General features: G+C 45.6%; 2 protein-coding genes across 4 annotated transcripts in view; one reads left to right on the forward strand and one right to left on the reverse strand.

Annotated features, from left to right (window-relative positions):
* The window catches only part of LOC135394198 (protein ELYS-like), a 64,654-nt gene that overhangs the window by 28,512 nt on the left and 14,740 nt on the right, over nucleotides 1-21,402 (forward strand). For all 3 annotated transcript variants that reach the window (XM_064624805.1, XM_064624806.1, XM_064624807.1), the window contains 16 exons: nucleotides 398-476; nucleotides 547-637; nucleotides 815-876; nucleotides 1,042-1,164; nucleotides 4,174-4,264; nucleotides 4,324-4,407; nucleotides 8,270-8,404; nucleotides 8,456-8,603; nucleotides 12,189-12,399; nucleotides 12,458-12,559; nucleotides 12,626-12,828; nucleotides 12,891-12,985; nucleotides 13,045-13,256; nucleotides 16,678-16,786; nucleotides 18,034-18,151; nucleotides 19,629-19,736. In XM_064624805.1, coding sequence (XP_064480875.1) covers nucleotides 398-476; nucleotides 547-637; nucleotides 815-876; nucleotides 1,042-1,164; nucleotides 4,174-4,264; nucleotides 4,324-4,407; nucleotides 8,270-8,404; nucleotides 8,456-8,603; nucleotides 12,189-12,399; nucleotides 12,458-12,559; nucleotides 12,626-12,828; nucleotides 12,891-12,985; nucleotides 13,045-13,256; nucleotides 16,678-16,786; nucleotides 18,034-18,151; nucleotides 19,629-19,736 — 1,971 coding nt within the window. The remainder of the gene's footprint in view (nucleotides 1-397; nucleotides 477-546; nucleotides 638-814; nucleotides 877-1,041; nucleotides 1,165-4,173; nucleotides 4,265-4,323; nucleotides 4,408-8,269; nucleotides 8,405-8,455; nucleotides 8,604-12,188; nucleotides 12,400-12,457; nucleotides 12,560-12,625; nucleotides 12,829-12,890; nucleotides 12,986-13,044; nucleotides 13,257-16,677; nucleotides 16,787-18,033; nucleotides 18,152-19,628; nucleotides 19,737-21,402) is intronic.
* LOC135395150 (uncharacterized) lies at nucleotides 6,180-7,064 on the reverse strand. Its single transcript, XM_064626396.1, has one exon. It carries the CDS (start codon nucleotides 7,062-7,064, stop codon nucleotides 6,180-6,182), a length of 885 nt encoding a protein of 294 aa, XP_064482466.1.

Genomic DNA, 21,402 nt, shown 5'->3' on the forward strand with positions numbered 1-21,402 from the left:
TGCTTGATGAATGAATAGGGCCTTGTGTGTTCTAGGGTTAAACCCGTTTTTACCAGACCCTGATTTGCATCATCGTCTCGGGGTATAAAACCACCGAAAACTATCTTGGTAGAGTGCTGTCACTGATACAGGCACTGGAGCGTGCTAGCATTCAGCACATCGGTTGTGTTCATGTAAAATGTGGGAAGTGTTCTTTTTTTTATTGTCCACCTGGCTTTACGGCTTCTGAAATAAAGCTCGATTCTCAAAAACATACAACCCGAAAACAGAAGGCCCTATCAATGAATGAAGCAGGGTTTCATTTCGTTTAAATTTGTTGCATTTGTTGCACATGCTACCCTCTCCTCTTGCAAGTGTGTACGTTTAAATGCCAGTGGAAATTACATTTGTTGCGTAGGTGCCGAAATGGCCATCTGTCTTCGTACTTGGGAACTTTTTCACTCAAAGAGGCTGTACATGGTTCATCTAAAGTACTGGTATGTAGAAGCATCCTTAAACACACGGTGTCACCATGCAACATTATGGGTAATTTTCTCGTTTTGCAAGGATGTGCACGTGGTTTCGAGATCAGTGACAAAGTTTCACTCGACCAGTGGAACTGCCGACCAGCACCACTTTCCATCTACCTTGGCATGCAGTGAGTACTCTCTGATAGCATTCTTGCTTTGAAATTTGTCACTGTTGAAAATACCTTCCATGTAATGCACGCACACACGGTACATTCTGAACAGAGGCACACATATCTGCATTTAGAACCATTACGACAAGGTACTTACCCAGAACGTGTACACAGCTGGAGCATTTCTTTTTGCAGAATGTGTGTGTGTGACTGAAAGAGGAATCGTCCATGTTACTTTCCTGGGCCTCCAGAGACAGGTAGGCATACTTGGATGCAAGCTCTTTTCTATGCTCCTACAAGGACTTCTCTCGGAGAGGCCAATGCAATAAGTTTCACAGCCGAGATCACTAAAACTGTGCTAAAAACAAGAAATGTGTGACCAACAGGCCCAAATTGGTATTTTATTCAGCTATTTTTTACAGCTGTTTCAGAATCTGAATCTGTGGGGACCAAACTGCCTTCTAAGTCCAAAAGAATTGTACCTCAGGTGCTGCCATCTGGGACTCTTGAGCCCAGATTTTCCGAGGGCATTGCTGGATCAGTCTGTAAGTTAATGCATGGAAGTGCAGTCATTATCAGTGTTGTGCTACCGCTCATAAATTGCTCATAATTCTAGTTTGACAGGTAGAAAATCCGGCAAAGCGGAATGACGCAAAAGTATTAATCTGTTGGTGATTTATGAGCTTTCCCTCTCCTCTTCAAGTAGCTCAATGGTGCAGCCTCTGATTGGTCTTCTACAAATTGCTTAGAGACCAATCAGAGCACGGTGTGCATAACGTAAATCACAAAATGATGCAACAGATGACTTCCATTCCTTTTGTGTTGGCGTCATGGTGTCGAGAGCATCTTTCATTCCGGGAGGGGAATTTTGAGGGAAGAGCCACAGGATGCTACCTGTGGTGGAACAAGTTCATATGAGAAAGGCCAGCAAAACTGGGAGTGCAACCTTGAAATGTTCACACCAGCAGAGAAAAGTAGAACATGGAACATCTCGAGGCATGTTTGTGTGTCGTGTCACATGTTGTGGATGCAGTCATTCTACACGAAATATGTGAATGTCCATCTTCTAGTGCTTATGTTGTGAAAAAAAAAAACAAAAAAAAAACTGGTTAGGTGGATTATGAAACACTCGTAAAACGCATGCAACGGTTTGTGTGTGGTACTGAGCAGATGGACCTCAGTGTGAAACTGTCATACCCAGGAATAGCACAAATGTTTGGTCTATCCTTTTTCCTTAGTGGGCTGTAGCATCCTTTTATGCATCTCTATACTGGGTGTTTCACCGGGAGCAGTGTATCAATGCCCTCAGCTATCGGGCTGCCAATTATACTTGGGTTTGGTCCCCGTGTGACCTCCTGTGTTCTACTTATCTTTGGGGTGGAATGAAGCAGACAGAGACAAACAAAAAACAAACAAAGAAAGAAGGAAAGAATGGACGGAACGAACGAAACGGAAAGAAACGAAACATCCTCACCTGCTTGGTTCACACACGGGGGTGACGGAAGAGAAGGAACAGATAGGAGAGACGCCCTGGTATACCTTCTCTTCCCGACTAGTACACAGCGCTCGTGGTGCATTCGTCATCATCACAATAAGGGCACGCCATCTCAGTTACCGAGCAACAGCACCGCGAGCGCTGTGTATCAGTCGGGTAGAGGAGAGGGAATACTGAAGCGTCTCTTGCGGCTGCTCCTTGTCTTCCGTCACCCCCATCCGTGAACCAAGTGGATGAACATGTAATTGGCAGCCTGATAGTTGAATGAAAGAGCACATTCGTATGCTGCTCCACGCAAGAAATATGTGAAACCTACGAGCCAATTAATTACTCAGAAAAATATCACTGTCGGTGCGAGTTTTTTCTGGAATATTTTTCGCTGAAGATCCTGATCGGTAGAACAGAGTTTCCGAGAGCCTCCGCAGTAAGATTGAAAAGTTAGGAGGTGTATTTAATTAATGAGTTATGCAAATGAGCTGCTCACCGCTCAGTTCTTGGTTGATGTCTCAGGGATGCTCACTGGAAAGAAAGACTTTCGATAGCCACCTGTTTATGAGTAGAGCCTGAAGTTTTCGGGAAATATTTTTTTCTAAATTCGGGGGGTAAAAATCGGGTAAATAAACATGTGTACTAAATTCATGTGAATTCGGGTGAAAAAACTTCCAGTATGCTAAATTCGGGGTGAAATCGGGCTCAGTTACTCAACTAACTGTAGTGGTTTGGTACAAATGGTGATGTAACTGAATTTTTCTGCCAAACAAGTAAATTAATGCGTTCCTACAGACATCCCAGTGAGGGCAATTTGCCAGGTAAAAATCGGGTTTCACCCTAAAGAGGCAACCTTCAATTCGGGGTGCAAATTCGGGGAAGAATCGGGTAAAACCCTAAAACTTCAGGCTCTATTTATGAGTTATTTGTGACAGTACACCTTAATTTAATTTTGGACTTACTGGGAACCTCCGTTCCCAGCAAGGCTGCACCTATGACTCAGTCGCAAGACAGTCTGCCCTGAATCAAAAGGGATTAGGTGCAACTAACTGACAGCCAGGGGACCTTTATGGAACACTTGGTATATGTACTACAGTTAGCCCTGTTTGTAACTATAATGATCTGAACACAAAATCAAATCCTCATTCAGGGTATCATTATATATGAACTTTGACGAAATCCCCGGTGAGGATCATGTCAATGAAGTACTATAACGGTACAAAATGAATGCCATAGAACATGCAAATTTTATCTAGCTTTAAACCAAAGCAGCTTTGTGTCACATTCCATTCAAGCTAATCCAGCGACAGTATATCTGCTGATGCCATGTGATGACCTCGTTCATTGCTCTCCATCACAGTGTGGTACTCACACAAGTCATCATCATTATCTTTATTGAGACCATGTTGATTAAAATGTGCTCCGACCACATTTAATTAATCGGCTCGTGTTTGAGTGTCGATGCACAGCTCTCTGCATACTCACAGTTTGGGAAAGCACCATATTTTGCGACGTCTGTATAAAATCACTTTGAGACCCTTCCTCATGAAAAAAGTTTCCCAGAACCACAGTTGGCATCATTGTGCATAGCAAATCAGAAAAATCTTGAGGGCAAGGGAACACGGTTAAGCCCCATTAAATGAGGCCACGCATTTTAAAAATGCCTCCTTCACCTATCAGTACCTCTTGTTTTGAATTAGAAGAAATGAAACCTTGCTTCTCGATTTTTGCGAGTTTTAGTTCAGAAACAGTTTTTTTTTGCTTGTTGGTATAACATAGCGAGGAACTGGACACCGAAGAAGCATGGGCACAAGGCACTCAGTACCAACTGAGGTTTATTAAAAAGTAATACAAGGGTCTTCATGCTTCTCATCCCTCCTCATCCATCCACCCTCATCCTTGTAAGATGCCAAGCATCCAACACATTGTGTTCTCTTTTCGATAGCGCTGTCGACTCTGTACTGACGCAAAGGTCCCCTGCACGTCTGATTAGGGTTTTGTCATCTGGTTTTGTCATCTCCGAACACTGTTTGAACCACTGTTGGGACTAACGTAACATGTCTTACTTCAGTCAATGCAAAAGGCACTCCTTGGGATGGCACTGGATAATCGTCTGAAGGGCTTCCTCCTCTCCTGTGTCAAGCAATGGGCATATTCGCAAGGTATACCCTGTTGGTGACCATATTGTGTACAACTGCAACTGTGATACTGTTTACTTCAGATGAAGATAATCCAGGGTTGTCCTTCTTCATGAACTGGTGCTGGGACAGGGTCAAAGAGGACAAGGCCGCTGTTGACCACATCTGTGAGCTGTTTTTTGGAATCTGTGCAATTGAAGGGGTTAATCCCGATATATGAAGGATACTCAAGTATGGAGTGCTTCCAGCTTTCCTTTGTAAGAAAAAAGAAAAAAAAAACACACACATTTGTTAGACCCCATTTCGTTGAGCTGTCAACATATTTAGTAAATATTATTTAATAAAGGTAGAGCCGCACAAGTATGTATGAAGCTTTAGAGTTCAGCCCGATTCTTCCCTGAATTTGCACCCTGAATTTAGGGATGCCTCTTTCGGGTGAAACCCAATTTTTACCCATCAAAGTGCCCTCACTGAGATGTCTGTAGGAATGCACCCTATGTTTTTGGCAGTGTTGGGAGCTCTAAATAACGACAACCTGTTCGGTTAGTGGCGAGAGCCCAACGGATGGTTTAATGATTGTGCTCGTGAGATGGTGCCTCGCACCAGTAGCGATGTGGACGACCAGACCAGCGATGTGGATGAAGGTGCTGCACTGCTACATGGCCCTCCCCTGGCTGAGCGCAATGCGGGATGAAGCGGCGATAAAAATTCGCTAATCCCAGGAATTTGCGGAGCTGGCTTAGAGATGTTGGCCGGGGAAACTCTGCGATTGCCTTGACTTTTGATGGGAGTGGTGTGAGGCCATCCGCAGAAATCCTATGACCCAGAAAGTCCAAGGAGGAGACGCCAAATTCGCTCTTGCTGGCGTTAATAATAATTCCGTACTCGGAGAGACGAGAGAAAAGCTTGTGCAGATGGATGATGTGCTCCTCTTCGGAGTGACTGGCCACGAGGATGTCATCGATGTATGCAAAAACAAATGGCAAACCTCTGGTGACGGAATCTATGAAGCGCTGGAATGATTGAGCGGCATTCCGTAACCCGAAGGGCATCCTTGGGAATTCAAACAAGCCAAACGGTGTTGTTATGGCTGTTTTTGGGATGTCGGCTTCCGCAACGGGTATCTGGTGGTAAGCGCGCACCAAATCAAGCTTCGAGAAAATCGTCGCGCCGTGAAGGAATGCCGTGAAATCATGGACATGAGGGATGGGATACAGATCGGGGATGGTAACCCGATTAAGCGCTCTATAGTCCCCACATGGCCGCCAGCCACCGGTTTGCTTTGGGACCATGTGGAGAGCAGAGGCCCAGCTGCTTGATGATGGACGAATAATGCCCATTTCCAACATGTGGTCAAATTCGTCCTTCGCAATTTTCAGCTTCTCCGGCGGTAGTCTACGGGGGCGGCAGAAGACGGGAGGACCTTTTGTCTCGATGTGGTGGACCACACTGTGCGGGACAGGCTTCGACCAATCTGGTGGGCGCGTGAGTTGAGGGAACTCCTTGAGGACGGCAAGGTAGGGATTACCGTCAGCTTGAAAGACTGACACGCCCAGAGACTGATGGGACGATCGTATGCCGGACACAGTGAGGCTGGTGGCAGAGTCAATGAGTCGGTGGTTGCGCATATCGACGAGCAGCTGATGGTTATTAAGAAAGTCTGCGCCGAGAATGGGGTGAGAGACAGCCGCAACCAGGAAGAGCCAACGGAACACACGGCGGAGACCCAGGTTCAACGTGAGGGAGCGTTGACCGTACACGGGGATCTTAGATCCGTTAACAGCGGTGAGGTGGAAGAGAGGTGGCTGTCGTCGTTCGTTTCCGCTCGCTGGCAATACGCTCACCTCCGCGCCAGTGTCCACAAGGAAGCGGCGGGCTGATGTTTTGTCCCGTATATAAAATAGGCGACTGGACTGGGAGGATGGACCATTGGTCGCCATCAATGGCCCGCGGGCGGGTTTCCCTGCTGCCAAGAACATAGTAGTAGGCAATGACGGGCCTCGGCGCCAAACTTGCGATGGTACCAGCAAATCGTCGTCGCCAGGCTTCCGTCGCGGTCTCTGCTATTCGAGCGGCTGGGAGAATAGTGCCGTGGACTCCGACTGAAACGGCGGCGACGGTAGGGTTGACGAGTTTGCTGCGGTGGAGCATGTGATGCTGCAATTCGAGAGGCAAGCGCGCGGAACTCGCGGCAGAGGTCTTCTAATTGCGGAGAGCCAGAAGGGCTTGCCGCTGCAGACGGTGTTGGAAGAACGGGGTGTTGTGGTGCAGCGGTGGCAGCGATGGACGGGGTGGCGACCTCAACAACCGCATCTGCGAGCGTAGCCAGCTGGTCGAGTGACATGTTCGCTGCTGTTGCCAGAACCATTTGAACGTTCTGTGGCAGACGTTGTAAAAATAGTTCACGGAGAAGAACATCGTCCATGGTAGCGGAATTGTCGCCAAGCAGCTGCCGCATTCGGCGAAGTAGCTGTGTGGGGCGGCGGTCTCCCAGCTCTTCAGCGGATAGCAGTTGTTGAAGGCGGGACCGGCTGGAGGAGGTGGTGCGTTGCAGGAGGGCTTGCTTGAGCTGGTCGTAAGGTGTGGTTGGCGAGGGGTTGGCGAGGACGTCGTACACCTCATCGGCCGCAGTTGGGGTGAGGGCGGAGGTGACGTGGTAAAATTTCGTCAGTTGTGATGTTACGCCAGCGAGATGAAATTGCGCCTCCGTTTGGATAAACCACACGGCCGGGTTGCGGTCAAAAAATTGTGGTAACTTGACAGCCACTGCCGATAAGGATGGGTTCGATGGAGGCGGCGGGTGGGCTTCATGGTCGACGGACATGGCGGTTAAGGACGATGTTCGATCCTTACGTTCGACGTTCGGGTCACCAATGTTGGGAGCTCTAAATAACGACAACCTGTTCGGTTAGTGGCGAGAGCCCAACTGATGGTTTAATGATTGTGCTCGTGAGATGGTGCCTAGCACCAGTACCGATGTGGATGACCACACCAGCGATGTGGATGAAGGTGCTGCACTGCTACAGCAGCAAACACAGTTACAGCAATTTCATGTGCCCAGTAATTTCAGGGCATAAGCGTGAATTATAAAGCGTGAAGCTGGCTTATGCATGAATTTTTTTTTTGCGTGCGTTCTGTGGCTTATCTGATGACCATTTGTCCGAGGTATTTTCCCCATACCCCGGTTTTAACGAAAGCTTTCATAGTGTCTCCGGAACAGCACTGCCCTGCCAATGCACAAACAGTGCGTAACACTGGCGCATTTGCATTCGAGTAGACTAACCTCCCTGGTTCCCCCACACAGCTTTAACGAAAGGGGTGACAGTGATTCATGTCTTCTGGAAGGCCACTGACTCGTCGATCCAGAAAAAAACATGCAACAAGGGTACAGTCTGCTTTTAGTACAACGCTAGAACAGACCTACTCTGTTGTTCACCATGCCGATCCCAGAATGTGGACCACAAAGTCTATGGCCTTCCCTACAGACTCCTTTGTCGGAAGACCCTCAGGAAGGGTCGAATAAGTGATATCCATTTTAATTGATTGATTTTATATCTTCACCACTGACTTGCTGCACAAAGCAGTCGGTTCGTATTGCCCACAACTTATCTGCGATTGCGGCTTATCTGCTGGAAAATTTTCAAAATGTTCCTCAAAACTTGCTCTGCGGCTTTTCTGCAGTGTGGCTTATACGCGTGAAATTGCGGTCCATCAGTATTTGTACCGAACCAGTTCAGTTAGTTGAGTGACTGAGCCCGATTCGTCCCCGAATTTAGCATGCTGGAAGTTTTTCCACTCGAACTTGCATGAATTTAGAGCACATGTTTATTTACCCGATTTTTACTCCCCTAAGTTAGAAAAAAAAATTCCCGAGAGCTTCAGGCTCTAATGTTATGCTTGAAAATAATTAAAGATGATGGTGCTATGAAATTAACCAACCTTGCATGTGCACTTAGCAAGATTTAATCTGATACGATGGGATACTACATCATGGGAGTCCCTTCCTTTTTCGGTGTCATCGGGTGGCAGGTGGGCCTCTGTTCGATTGCCTTGGTCAGGAGCTGAGCCAGGACAACCTGCAGCGGTTAGCTTTCATCAACAAGGACCTCAAGTCTCTGCGGTGGTTGTTCAAGCACTGTTCGAGCTTAGAAGAGGTCGACATAGGTAGGCCCAGGACAAAACATGTCCAGTGTGAAGCATTCATTTAATTTGCAGATATTCTGAACCTCCGTTGCGAAGTTGTGGAGCGTATAGAAGAGTATGTGGCCGTCTTGCTCTTCCTGATCAGCTGTGGCATTCTGCCAGACAGGGCTGAGGGCATCTACCCTGGCACGTTTCTCACTACCTGGTATCAAGGAGCCAGGTGAGAAAAGAAAAAAGCCTTTCTCAGCACCATTACCTTGTTTCAGAAGCAGGGTGGAAATCAAGTTTTATGTCAAGAGCTTTGTGTTCATCTCAAATTCCTTTCTCTATTTTCTTTTGTATTTTGTGCCAAAAAAATCTGTTTTCACACCTGTTCTCGCAGCTCCTGAAATAAAACTGGATTTTTAATCGTGATTAAACAAAACGACATAAAACTAGAAAACGTGAGGTTCTGTGTCATATGAGACAGTGAGAGGCAGCACCATTATGTAGAACACACGATTAGGAGGCAAGCAAGCTGGCGTAACAGACTTGTAGCAACATATTTCTTGAGTACGAGAAGCAACAGAAAAAACACACACACGACAGGATAAGACTCAAGCCAGCAATGAACGTTTATGTGCAACACACATGGCTCTGTGTGTTGTGGAGAAAAGGCATAAAACGAAGGAGCTAGAGTTACATATGCTTAGATGGGGACGAGCACGTCATTCAAAAAGGGAGATAAGGTTACCAACTGCTTGCTAGTACACTGTGGAGTGTGGTTTTTAACACTGCCTTTCTGACCATTTGATGGTGATCTAAAACGTAACAAACGTAATGTTAAAGCCCTTCTGAATCAGAATAATTTTTGGCCACCCACCATTACCCAGTTCACCAAGACTAATTAAGACACTTTTCCTTGAAATTTTTAGTAAACACCATAAACCCATGCATCTCCTAAAGATCATTATGAATCAAAACACTACCTGGCAGAAAATAAGGAAAGTGGGGAGAAAAAAAAAATTCTCGCTTTGACCGCATCCAAATGTGTCACCACTGTTATTATGTTTTTACACCATAAATACTGTCCTAGCGAACATATTACGCCCACGGCACACGTTTGAATCCCCCGCTCGCGCGAAACTCTCCGCTTTTCTGTGGAGGCCACGTGACAAGCCACAGAACGCGCATCACGTTGTAACGAAGCACCTGCATCCACTCAGAGGAGGGATCGCGGAGTGACGTCAGCCGGGATCGGTCATCGACGTGGCGGAGGTCGAAGCGTCGTCTGCTGCGTATGTTTCTCGCGGTTTCTTCAGACAGACGCTTCTACTCAGCAGCTCGGGTTGCGGTGCAGGTGCTTATTCTTTCTTTGTCTTCTTCTTCTTCGTGGGGGTTAAGTGAGGTCAACGAATGTCCATGGCTTGCTTTGCCGTTTGCATTGCTCGCTCGTGTCAGGTAAATTTAACGATGGAGTAAGGCATCGCTTCAGGTAGATTCAAAAGTCGGCGCCAACGAATTTCACGACGCTCGGTGGTGACTCGTAATCAGTCTCATTGAAATGTAGACTGCATATACTGAGTTCAGTGCCAGGTTGAACATCCTCACGTTGAATCAAGGCAAGCCATCACCTTCTCGCTGGCTCGTTTGCCGTTTGTCATCGGGGAATTTTCGGGTGAAATGAAGCAAGCCACTGCTATGACACTGGGACAAGAAATGAGAATCTTTATATTTCAGCTTTGAAGTGAGGCAGTGAATGACCGCGATATTCAGACACTTGTCCGAGCACCACAAAAGCTCGTCTTTTTTCTCCCGCCGGAGGGGATTATAAAAAGAGGACAAATGGGTTGTGACAAATTACTCTCTCTGCTGATATTATGATTCACTTTTTGGACGGTTTACCTAGGAGGACAAGTTGAAGGCCGCAAGGATTTCGGGGAGATACAGTAAACTTCCGTTAATTCGACTCTGATGGTAACGCGAAATTTGATCGAATTATCCGAAGGTCTGAAAGAATAGGTGGAAAAATTATAGAGGACAACGTCACCTTCGCGGGCAAGAGGCGGAAGCGAAACTGAAGACGTTTTCGCAGAGAGCTCGCAGTGTGCGTGCACACGCACGCACACACACACACACACACACACTGGATGCACTCGGCGAAATTTCATCCAGTTTCGCTTCCGCCATCTTGCCCGGGCAGGACACGTCCGACAACAATGTTGTTCATCTTCCACGAAGTCATCAAAACTCACCAAGCGCACATTGTGTATCGGACTCTTGTTGCACCAACAGTTTCCGAACGAAAGCCCAGTGAAACGTGAAACAAAAAACTGAGAGAAAAAATAAGAAAGGAGACCTTTCCTCCTTAGCCCGGCATTCGTGAGAACCGCAAACCACCACCAAATGGATCGAGTTTTAGTGCATCGTACGCTATCGGCTTTGCGTACGCACAGGATGCATGATGGTTCTGCACAATGCACGAAGCTCTATGTTTTGCGCAGAACCGCAAACACAATCGCGTACGTATGCAAATACAATAGCGTACGGTGCACCAGAACTCACGCTTATCCGAACGGGTGGGTACTGTTCAGTTACCATATGCCCCTTCAGCTTTAGGGCGAACTTTCTGTTGCTATGTGCGGTGCGGGCGACGCGGGTGCCTGGTTCGCGGACGCATCGATCGAATTATACAATGTGCACTACTTTCACGTTTGAAATAACGACCTTTTTTATCGATAGAAACATATGGGCATTTGACGAGACCTTCGAATTCGATCGAATTGAGCGGAAAACCGAATTATTGGAAGTCGTATTAACGGAAGTCTTCTGTATTGGGTTTCACCCGAATTCTTGAAAACTTGTTCGGCATACACTATCGTGAGAAATCGGGTTTAACCTGAAAAGAAAGAACCCTACTCATACTCAAGGAATTATACAAGACCATTATACAAGACCATTATATAGTGTGACTGATGGCAACCTGTTCGACAAAGCTCGTTAGCTCGTCCTCGTATGCAGGAATCTGTCTCAGCTTTCGTAAACCAAAGGTCATTGTTTCTACTTGTAGCAAACATGATCTCCAACTCAATACTGTAGAATTGGCTGACTACAAGCCATTCATGTACACAAGCGGTTCCCAACCGAAGTTCTGCTAACTTGGTTCTGATGAGGTCTCTCTGGGAGGGAAAGCTGGAGTGTGTTACAAGGCCTTCGTACCCGACCGTGTCCGATATCTCGTCCTACGCGTCAGGACTGGCATTGAGAGTCCCCAACATTGTGGCTGATGCTCATCATAAAGTGGAGAGCAAGCAGCTATCTTCATTGTACATCCGCTAAACGGACAATGCAGCCTGAAAGTATATGGAAAGAAAATGAATAATTTCCTACAAGTACAACATCTAGCTCTTCTGAGCCACTTGTACACAGTTGCATCTACCATAGTGTAGTGAAAGTTACCTCAAAGTGTCCCTCGAATAACACAGGTTGAGAGCCACGGACGTTGATTTTGTAAATTGCATTCTGTACAGTTGTAAATAATTCACAACTATTGTGGGTATAAACATGTCATTAGAACAACCAACCTGAAGCGTATGTAAGCAGTGGGAGTTTGCCTGGTTGGCAGACTGTGAGAAACCAAAGGTGTTTGGAAGGATGTTGACTATACATAAGAGCAGGAGAGTGTTGAAATTGCATGCATTGAACTCAACTCATTCTAATGAGAAAGTTTACTGTACCTGCATAATGTAAAAGCCTGAGTCCCCACCTTGTCAGTTTACTGTACCTGTCTCTTTTGTAAGAATCAAGTATACATTTGGTGTTACAGGAGAACTTCTCCTCTTCTGATGGACTCTATCATGGAAACAGTACTAGGAGGGGCTACACCACCTTGGGGATGTCCCTACCCAGCATCCACAGTGCAAGAAGCTTTGACTGGTTTCTTCCTCATGCACGATTTGCCCGACTGGGGACCCCGAGTGCTCATGTTGTACTTGATACTAGACCTAGCTTCAGCTTTGATGGAATCTCACCCGCACGTAAGGACTGACATTTTCTGTGCCACAAAAGTTGTTGACAAAATGTTTTCTTCTCAAGGTTGTTGAAGCATTGAAAGCATTCCCCATGGTGTTCAAAATGAGCAACAGCCTGCAGTGGTTTGTCCAGGGTTGCTGGCACCTAGACCATTCTCTGTATGAGGTACCAACGGGACGTTTTTGTGAGGGATTGAGCATTAGTGCGTCAAGCTTGCCATGTTTCCTCCAGAAAGGATTGGATCAGTTGCTGCAAGCCTGGGAGAGTCCCCTGGGCTTTTCGTCACTCTTTGAGGCCCTGAAGCGACCCATTCTGCGCCAGTTGAGCACACGTCCAAAGCTGGCTCTCCAGTTTCTATCTCGGGTTCCGTTCCCAGCTCCCCACACTGACCCTGAGCTTCTGTCCCTCCATCTGGATGTCCTGCTTGCTGACAGGTGCAGTTCTTTGAGGGCTTCACCACCAAGTTGTTCGAACCAATCTGAACCTCTTTATCCAGACGAGTGAGCGAAGCCCTGAGCATGGTCCGCCGCAGTGGACAGCCTTCCGACATGAAAGATTTTTTCCAGAGGGTCATCTCCATTTCAAAGCCAGGTACGGTAGGTTTGTTTTGCCCTGGCACTGAACCTGTTGATGTGTTCCTTTCTCTGCAGAGTTTGGAACAGGTACATTGTTGCGAATACTCCTTGAGTACCCTCTGAGTCCAGAGGAGGAGTCTATGCTGGAGTGCATGCTGCAGCGCTCGGGTGATTCGAGAGAATTGGCTGTTCTGGCCCTGCACCGACTGCGAGCCGGCCGGACTTACGACGCTACCCGTGTTGCTGTGGCGCTCCGCAACTCACTCAAGCGTACCACTACCCAGCAGGTGCATTTTTTATGTTTTGCAATCTCTCGGGTTTGATTATGAGAAAGACTGGGCTTGAGGTATCAGAGCGCTAAACTAAATCAACTTACCAACTAATCGCTGATATTACTGATAGCGAGTGCTGATCAGTGTTTGAGCAGTTATGCCGCAGCAATGTTGCCGCGAGTAGCAGTTCGCCAGTATGAAAAACTCTGGAATAGGAAAGTAGGGTAGTCTCAAAAACACTCAATAAATGATCCGTTTACTATGAGGTACCTGTATCAAAACGTGGCCGCAATCCCCAACTTCCCTTGGGAGGGTCTCGACCTTCCCGGTTGCAAAATTCCTGAATTCCCGGTTTCACAATCTCGAAAAAAAAAAAAAAGTTCTCTTGCTTTGTGAAATGATGTGCCGTGCTTAAAAATCTGGTATCACTAAAGCACCTGTCAGGCTCACGAGCTTTCGATATCTATCTAAGTGATTTTAGCGAATGAAACCACATTTGAGAGGCCGTCAGGCGGGCGGACACACCAGCACAGCATGTTGGTTAGTTCATTATCAGGTTAGTCCAAGTTGCATTCGATGTCCAGGTTAGTCCAATTTGGCATTTTCCCTGCTCGTGAAATTGGGGGTCCACAGTTTGTATTGGGGGTTTGGGTCACTTTATTTCGAGGTACACCCTTTTGTTTTGGTCAGGGAATTGGTAGTCAGTGAAAACCTGGAAATGCGAGGGAATTTGAAGGCTGCAATTTGGTAGACGCCCCGAAGACAACAAATATAAATGCCATCGGTGAACATTACATGCTTCCAAGAAAGAACCCTTGGAGCTTGATACAGCGCAGTCATGTCAATTTCAACTGGTGCTCCCATCAAAATCGTGTATGCATCAATGGGAGAAAACGCCTGGTATAATTCCAACGTATGAACGTGCAAGATAGTTTATTCGAACAAGATTTCCCCACCCGCCTACCCATCGTCCCGGTAGTATCCAGCCACGCGCTGCTGTCATATCACAGAAATGTTTACTTATTGAGTGTCAAGTCTGTTTACCACTTATAGCAGTGGTTCCCAAACTTTGCAGCCCCGCGGCCCATAAAAATGTGAACGACCTCATTGCGACCCCCCCCCCCCCTCTCCCGGTTTCCCTCGTCGCAATGCCGGACGTCTTCCAATCTTGTCATTGTTGGCCAATACGATACATTGACATGGCATTGGAGTTACATTCAGAGCAAGTTCTCTGTTCCAAAATGTCTTGCACAACTGCATGCTTGCACTACTGCATGCTTTGTTCACCAACAATGCACACAAAACTGTTTCCGTTGTGTATCCGTTCTAATTGGAGAAGATGCCACTGCGCGGTGCACCATGTCCGTGTATGCCATGATAGACTCAGAAGCTGTGGCGTTTAGTGGGAGTGAGTGGACCTCACGACATAGAATTTTTCCCTTGTGCACAAGAAAGGCGTGAAAGCGAGGGTGTGTGATGCATTGAGAGCATCTCGTATCCTGCGTGCGAGTGCTTTATTTATGAGAAACCTCCGGGTCTGCTGCCCGGAGTTTGGTAATGCAGAATAGAGGGCACGGCATGGCATTTTTTTAAAAATATATTTGCGGGTCGCTTCGTGTCACACCTGGGTGTTGCGACCCACAGTTTGGGAGCCACAGACTTACAGGGTGTATTTACATGATGTCCAACAAACGCATTTGCCCCCATGGTGGTGGTCACTCTTTCAGTGGATCTCTCGAGTTGATCTAGCGTTTGTTTGAAAACGAACACTTGAATGATGATTGCTCTTAAAACCCTTAACCTTAAAAATCTGCAAACCTTAAAACTTCTGTGCATTCCATACTACGTTTAAGCACATAGGCTGATAGACTCTGTGAGGGAGCCAGGTCTCGTTATTGTGAGGAAAGTTTTGGAATGCTTGGACGTCGATCTTCTTTTTTCCCCAAGACACTTGGTCATTGTCGTTTTCACATTTTCTTTTACAAAAACTATGGTTGCCGCATTGAAAAATCATGCATATTGGTCATCTTTCAATGCTGCCACCACGAAAGGTGACCAGCAGTGGAAGGAACTTCGTGCGTGTGGCGTAGGTGAATACACCGTATAGGACCATTACTATATAGGCGATGTTTGTGCCAGAGGAAAGAATCATTGTAACGGTTGTGGTAGGCAAAGCAAGAAGACTCACTGTTTTAAGACTGCTGTTTAAGAGCAATGTACTGAATTCAGGTGGACCCCAGATCCCAATTTCAGCACACCATTCCATCCCCCACCGCCACCCAATCCATGCCCAGGTCCCAAAAATTCTAGGCAGTCTGAAGTCTGAATGACGAAAAGTGTAAAACATCTTATAACTCGTGAACACTTTCGGGTCATGTCATCATGAATTGTACTGCATGAGTCGACAAAGCCTTGACTATGCTTGCAATTTGATCGATTCAGAAAAAGGGTTTATGGCATTTTATTCACATGTGGCACTGGAGATAACACTTTGGCGCCTCACCTCCGTATGAATTTGTGCCCCCTCACAAATTCAGCATGTCTACGGTAACCCCTGCGACCTCCCTTCCGTCGCCCCTGTGTGCCGCCAACGCATCGAGCACTCGTTCGGAGCGGCTGCCTTTAGTTGAAACTCGGCTTTATTAAAAAAAAAATTGATCCCTTTTGATTTGGAATTAACGGTATTGCACTGTAATTTGGGGTTCACCAAGATTGTGCTTGTTTATTTATTACTCTCGAGAGTAGAGAGAGAGAGTCTACTCTTGGTGGGCAGAAATCACATCGTCCCTGTGGCAGCGACTCCCGTTCAGTTCTAGAGACTCTCTTCTCGATGCAGTCCAGTAGGTGCCATCCCAGCCACCCCACATTGGTCTTTCCAAGGAGCCTTCTGAGGCCTTCAAGAGTAGGATTCTTCCTTTTTCAACAACTCTGTGTGCGGTGAAGGCTCTTTGGAAAGGTGATGAGGGGAGGAAGTTGACACGAGGAAATTTTGCCAAGCATACAGTTTGGACGTCAATAATGCCATCCATGTAGCATCTGTGGGTGCCATTGTAACTGCTGAGGATGTCAAGAAGGGTCTTGTGACGTCAGCGTGGAGGGGGATTGTCTCTCTCAGCTCAGCTCAGCTCAGCTCAGCTCTTTGTTCGCTCACTGGTGCTTAGCTTATTAGCTACATTAAGCGTGAGTTAATTTTGCCCAAGCATGCCTGTGACGTCGTACTTCTCAAGACTCAAAATTACTTTTATGAAAAAAGAAAAAAAACAAAAAAACGACAGTATTAGTGAAACTTGTAGCTGCATGCTGTAATCCTGTTCTTCCTGTGAGCTATTCAGCCCTGCGTCTGATGCTGTGAAAGCGAAAGTTGTACGTTAAAGCAATCACATTAATTGCTTGTGGTTATAAACAGATGAGGTTCTTAGGGATATTTACTTCGCAGGTGTCAGGAGGGATGTATGCAGCCGTCCTGGCATTGGTGCAGAACTTTGCGGATCTCGTCCCCTCCGTCTCTCGCTCGTCGAGCACCTTCCGTAGAGTGGCCATGCAAGGTTTGTATGCCCAACTGATTCTGCAAGATGTTCCCAGAGGCTGAATGCCTAAGCAGTGATCTGAAGGACAGCCAGGAATGGCACACGCTCACATTTTCTCATAGGTAGAAGGCTACACTAAATTGCGCTCGCTATGTCGCTGTGGCTTTGTGAGACTCGTTTGTAGAAAATTCCAGGGCCTGTACTTTGTTACCCATTCTGCGGGACTTTGGTTTTACAAAGAAAGAATTGCTGGTTTCCGTCGCCTCACCTACTCAAGTACATGTAAATAAGACTCATGGGACGGTGATCATGAAAGCGCATGTTTGTGTAGTGCAATCAAAATTCTTCTGGTGGCTGGTAAAAAGCGTGAAAATTGATGTGCAAGATCAATATTTTTATCAAAAACAAAGGATGGCGGCACTTTGAAGAGCCATAGTCTCAGGAATATTAAAATTATGGGCTTAACCGTTTGTAACTGATGGAGATTAATGTACACACGCTCACAAGAAGTAATGGAGGTTGCTCCCTCTCCACATGGTTCTCTTGGGGAGTTGCTGCGCGGTTCGATGGCGGGAAGGGCTTGTCTTGTAGTTCAGCGTGCTTTGAAGGATCTTGTACTGATGCAAAACCTCATTGCGAAGTATGGTGCTTTCCAAATTGTAAGTTGGCAGAAACTTGCTTCACAACATGTCAACAAATTGCCCCTAGACATGTTCTGATGTCGAGCACAGTTCCAACAGTGAGAATGATGATGACTAGAACTGTGGATGGCAAAGAATTAACTAGAACATTGATCTGACTCTCACACGGTCTTTAGAAAAGCCTTTACGTAACATGCTGCATGCATGTGCAGTGACATTCAACATTGTACTTGAGGCGATTTTGTGGAAGTTCCTACATAGCGATACCCTGATATAACAATCACATCTCGTGTTAGTATCGTTATAAACATGCTCAACTGTACCATTAGATTGAACAAGCACTAAAAGCACAGCAACATCTTACTGGCAGTCAGGTATTGCTTTGCTCTTGGCTGTGGTGACTTCTGCAGCAAATAAAATGCCATTTGATAGAGAGAAAGGCAGACCATTGCCAACTGGAGCAAGGTCTAGTTGTCACCATTTTATTTGTGTTTTATTTTTCCATGTATAAGGAACGTTCCTGATATGCCAGTCCTTGGAATTTGAGCTCCTCTGAGTTTGTTGTTTACACAATGCATGAGAGAAGAATTCATCTGATGCATGCACTTTGAACATGTACTTCAGAAGTGCACCTGTCAAGCCCGATGCAAGTTCTGCCGAAGGAGGTTTCCAGTGGGGTAGAGGGACTGCGCTTTGCTGTTGGATCTTCAACAGCTGCTCTTCAGACAAGACAAGACAACAGGTAATAGCGTTGTCTGCCTTTTGCTCTCATAAGTTGGACTGGGAATATTGGGAAGCCTTGCGACACAGCCTAAGTAACCCAAGAGTAACTTAATTACATTCAGTAATTATTACACTCAGTCCCATTTTCTGGCATGTTTACTTGTAATTGACCTGCTTTCGGGGTCATGTAACTGTAATTGTAACTTGTTTTGAGTAGCTTACACAGCTCTGGCGAGTTTCATTTCTGACGTGCAGTATATATACCCCACAAGTCACTAGGATGATGGAACACTTAGACTAGGTGGAATTCAGAGGTGAATGTGAACCGACTGAAAGAAACTTTCCTGCTAAGATGAATATCCGACTCTGTCCTAGGGAAATCCCTTTGAAATCCAACTGAAAGTCCTCTTTGATTTGATTTTTTTAATGTGAGTTGAAGGAACTTGAATTACCAATTGGGAAAGGAACCTTCAATCTAGAGTTGAATTGAAACTTGGGTTACCAATTGGGATTGCCAGTTGGGAGAGGAACATTCCATCTAGAGCCCATTTGGTTTCCGAAGTTCCCAATTGTGATGATCTTTTGGGCCTGTTGTGCCCAATTGAGTGCCCACATAGACTTTTCAGTTTATTTATAAATTACCAGCTGGAATTGGGAAGTCCAATCAGTTTTGATATTGGTTCAGTTGAGTCCCTTTGGTACCAACTGGATCCATTCCTTTTTTTGACTGTGACGACAGCCACGAGTCAGTTGCGGAAAGCGTTACTAGTACAAGAAGAGAGCACATGCTACCCTCGTTTTCCTCCTTGATAACCTGTAAGCTGAGATCTCACATTCTCAAGATATCATTGCTGTTTACTTACATTCTGTCTGTGTGTTTCACTAGCACTTGCAATACCACTGCAGGTGCCCTGTGTCCACAATATGAAATATGTGGAGGATTGCATAAGTGTAAATAGTTTTCACTTTGCTTCATGAGACGTTTACTGTTTTATAATAAAAATAATTTATCTGTACATGTGCAGATAAGCATGTAAGCCATGGTGAGCCAGTGCATCCTTTTTTCAAGTGAGTGCCCTGGGGCATTTTTCTAAGAAGCAGCACTACACCACTGTGACAACGCTAGTCTTCTGGCCTTAATTAATGCAAATTACTACTTTTTCCTATCATGTGACATCTGAAATTTTCAGTATTCACTTACCTCTTCCTATGAGTAAACAATGTGGAAAAAAGGTAAAAGAAACGTTTTCGCATTTTATACATCTGCGAACAGCATAGACAATGTTTTTATATTGCTGTACATGTGATACGTAGTTATATTTGGTTGTTTTATACTTGTTTATCGACATATTGCTAGCTGGCATACAATTGATACTAGTGTCGTGGCTCAGCTTTTATTCCTAGTCTAACCAGTGATATGACAGTCTCGACAAACAGGAGGAAGGACTTACTTGCATAGCAGTACTAGTACTGCACGTTAATGTGGTATCTTGCAGGAGACAGAAGGTACTGTTCCCAAGGCCGACGGCAACTAGCACACCATTATCACGTGACAGTCAGCTGCCCTGCAAGACACCCAAGGTGACTGAGGAAATACAGAGAAGGTCAGTCAAGTTGTCTCAAAAAGCAATCCTTGTCTGTTGTCTCTATCGCACACCTGGCAAAATTTTTGTACGAAACGTGGAACAAACTGAAACCCATTCCACAAGACAGGATTTTGTTTGGAGGAGCAGCAATTAAGCAAAATTGAATTCCCTAAAAAAGAAGAAAGGCTGTTTGGCATACAATCGCCAACTGATTTTCGGGACCGTGGTCGTGCAAAAGTCTGAAGCACTCCGAAGCAGCAGTTGTGCTGTCTGAATAATGAAGGAGACCGAAAATTCAAAAATTTTGATAAAAGGGCTACTTTATTCAGTGAAAGAAGTTGAGTAACTATATATGTATGATTCAGTTTTATACCTTGTAGTGTATGAATGTAGTAAGCAAAGTCCTGCATTTCTTTAAAGCTACCATTGATGATCGCTGTATTAGCAGACGACAGCCAAAAGGGGTGTCGTCTGCGTACTGAAAGACAGTGAAATAACATAACATGCAGACGTCTCCGCCAAAGCGACAGCTGACAGGTCGTCCTCTGGGGAGCAGCGTCTTTCCTGTGCTTCGCAACACCACCATCTTTGTTGTTTTGACTATCGCCATCACACTTTTTGCGTTAAAACTTTGTGCTGTGGTTCTCAGTCACTTTGAAATTCACAATGATTGAATGTCATTATGAGCTTTATCTGTAGACACACAATTTGCCACCTGCATTGAGTAATTGGCGAGCACGGCATGCCAGCACGGGTAGACTTTTATAGGGTGAGACCCTGTATATTAACTCTTATGGGACGAATGACATTCCTGTGATGCTGCCCAAATAGCTGATCATCTCAGAAACCAAACCCTTTGTGTGAAACGTGTTCAAACTATCGCACTCAGAGGTGACTTAAAGGAAAATCCAAATGGATTTTAACTCGGGGTAAATTCATGTGGTTCATTCGGTTGACCCCCTCCTATTGTTTTCTTGCCAACACGCATGGAAACCTAGTGTCCAAAAAGTGGTGGAAGCAGTTGAAAAATCGTCGATAGTTATTTTTTTAAAAGATAAGGCTCCAAAATGAAGATTTTGAGGTCTGCCCATCTTGGCAAGTATCGTAGGCAGTGCGGCACAATCGTTTTCCCTACACAGTGTCTCAAGTCCAGTGTTGTACCGTTGTCACGTGTGATTACATTACAACATCTGTGATGTTTTTTGTAACGGGTTGTTTATTGTAGCAGTCTCGTGGCGCTGCATCAGGCCCTGGCGGCTGTTACGTTATTTCTGTGGTATTGAAACAGAGGGGGCATGTTTCTGTTTATGCTTGTTTATTTGTTTTCTGGTGCAACGCAAAAGGGAACCAAATCCCTGTCTAGGCGAGAACACCAGGACAACATCACAAGGGTTACACGCAAAGTAACACAAACTAAAATGCAAAAAAATAAATAAATAAAAATAAACAGTTAAAGATGCACAACGGGGGAATAAAAAAAGAGTAAGGTGATCATTGCATCAACGTCCGCATTATGTTTTTCTTGAACACAGCAAGAGAAACATTAGAAAATTGGTTACAATATTCATTGTAATACTTAGCTACTAACACACTTATCTTATCATGAGAGTAGTTAGTACGGCCAGTGGGAACTCGTAATTTATATGAATGTCGAAGAAGATAAGGCACAGAGTGAGCACTCAAA

This window comes from Ornithodoros turicata, chromosome 5 (genome assembly GCF_037126465.1).
Source record: "Ornithodoros turicata isolate Travis chromosome 5, ASM3712646v1, whole genome shotgun sequence".
Taxonomy (NCBI): domain Eukaryota; kingdom Metazoa; phylum Arthropoda; class Arachnida; order Ixodida; family Argasidae; genus Ornithodoros; species Ornithodoros turicata.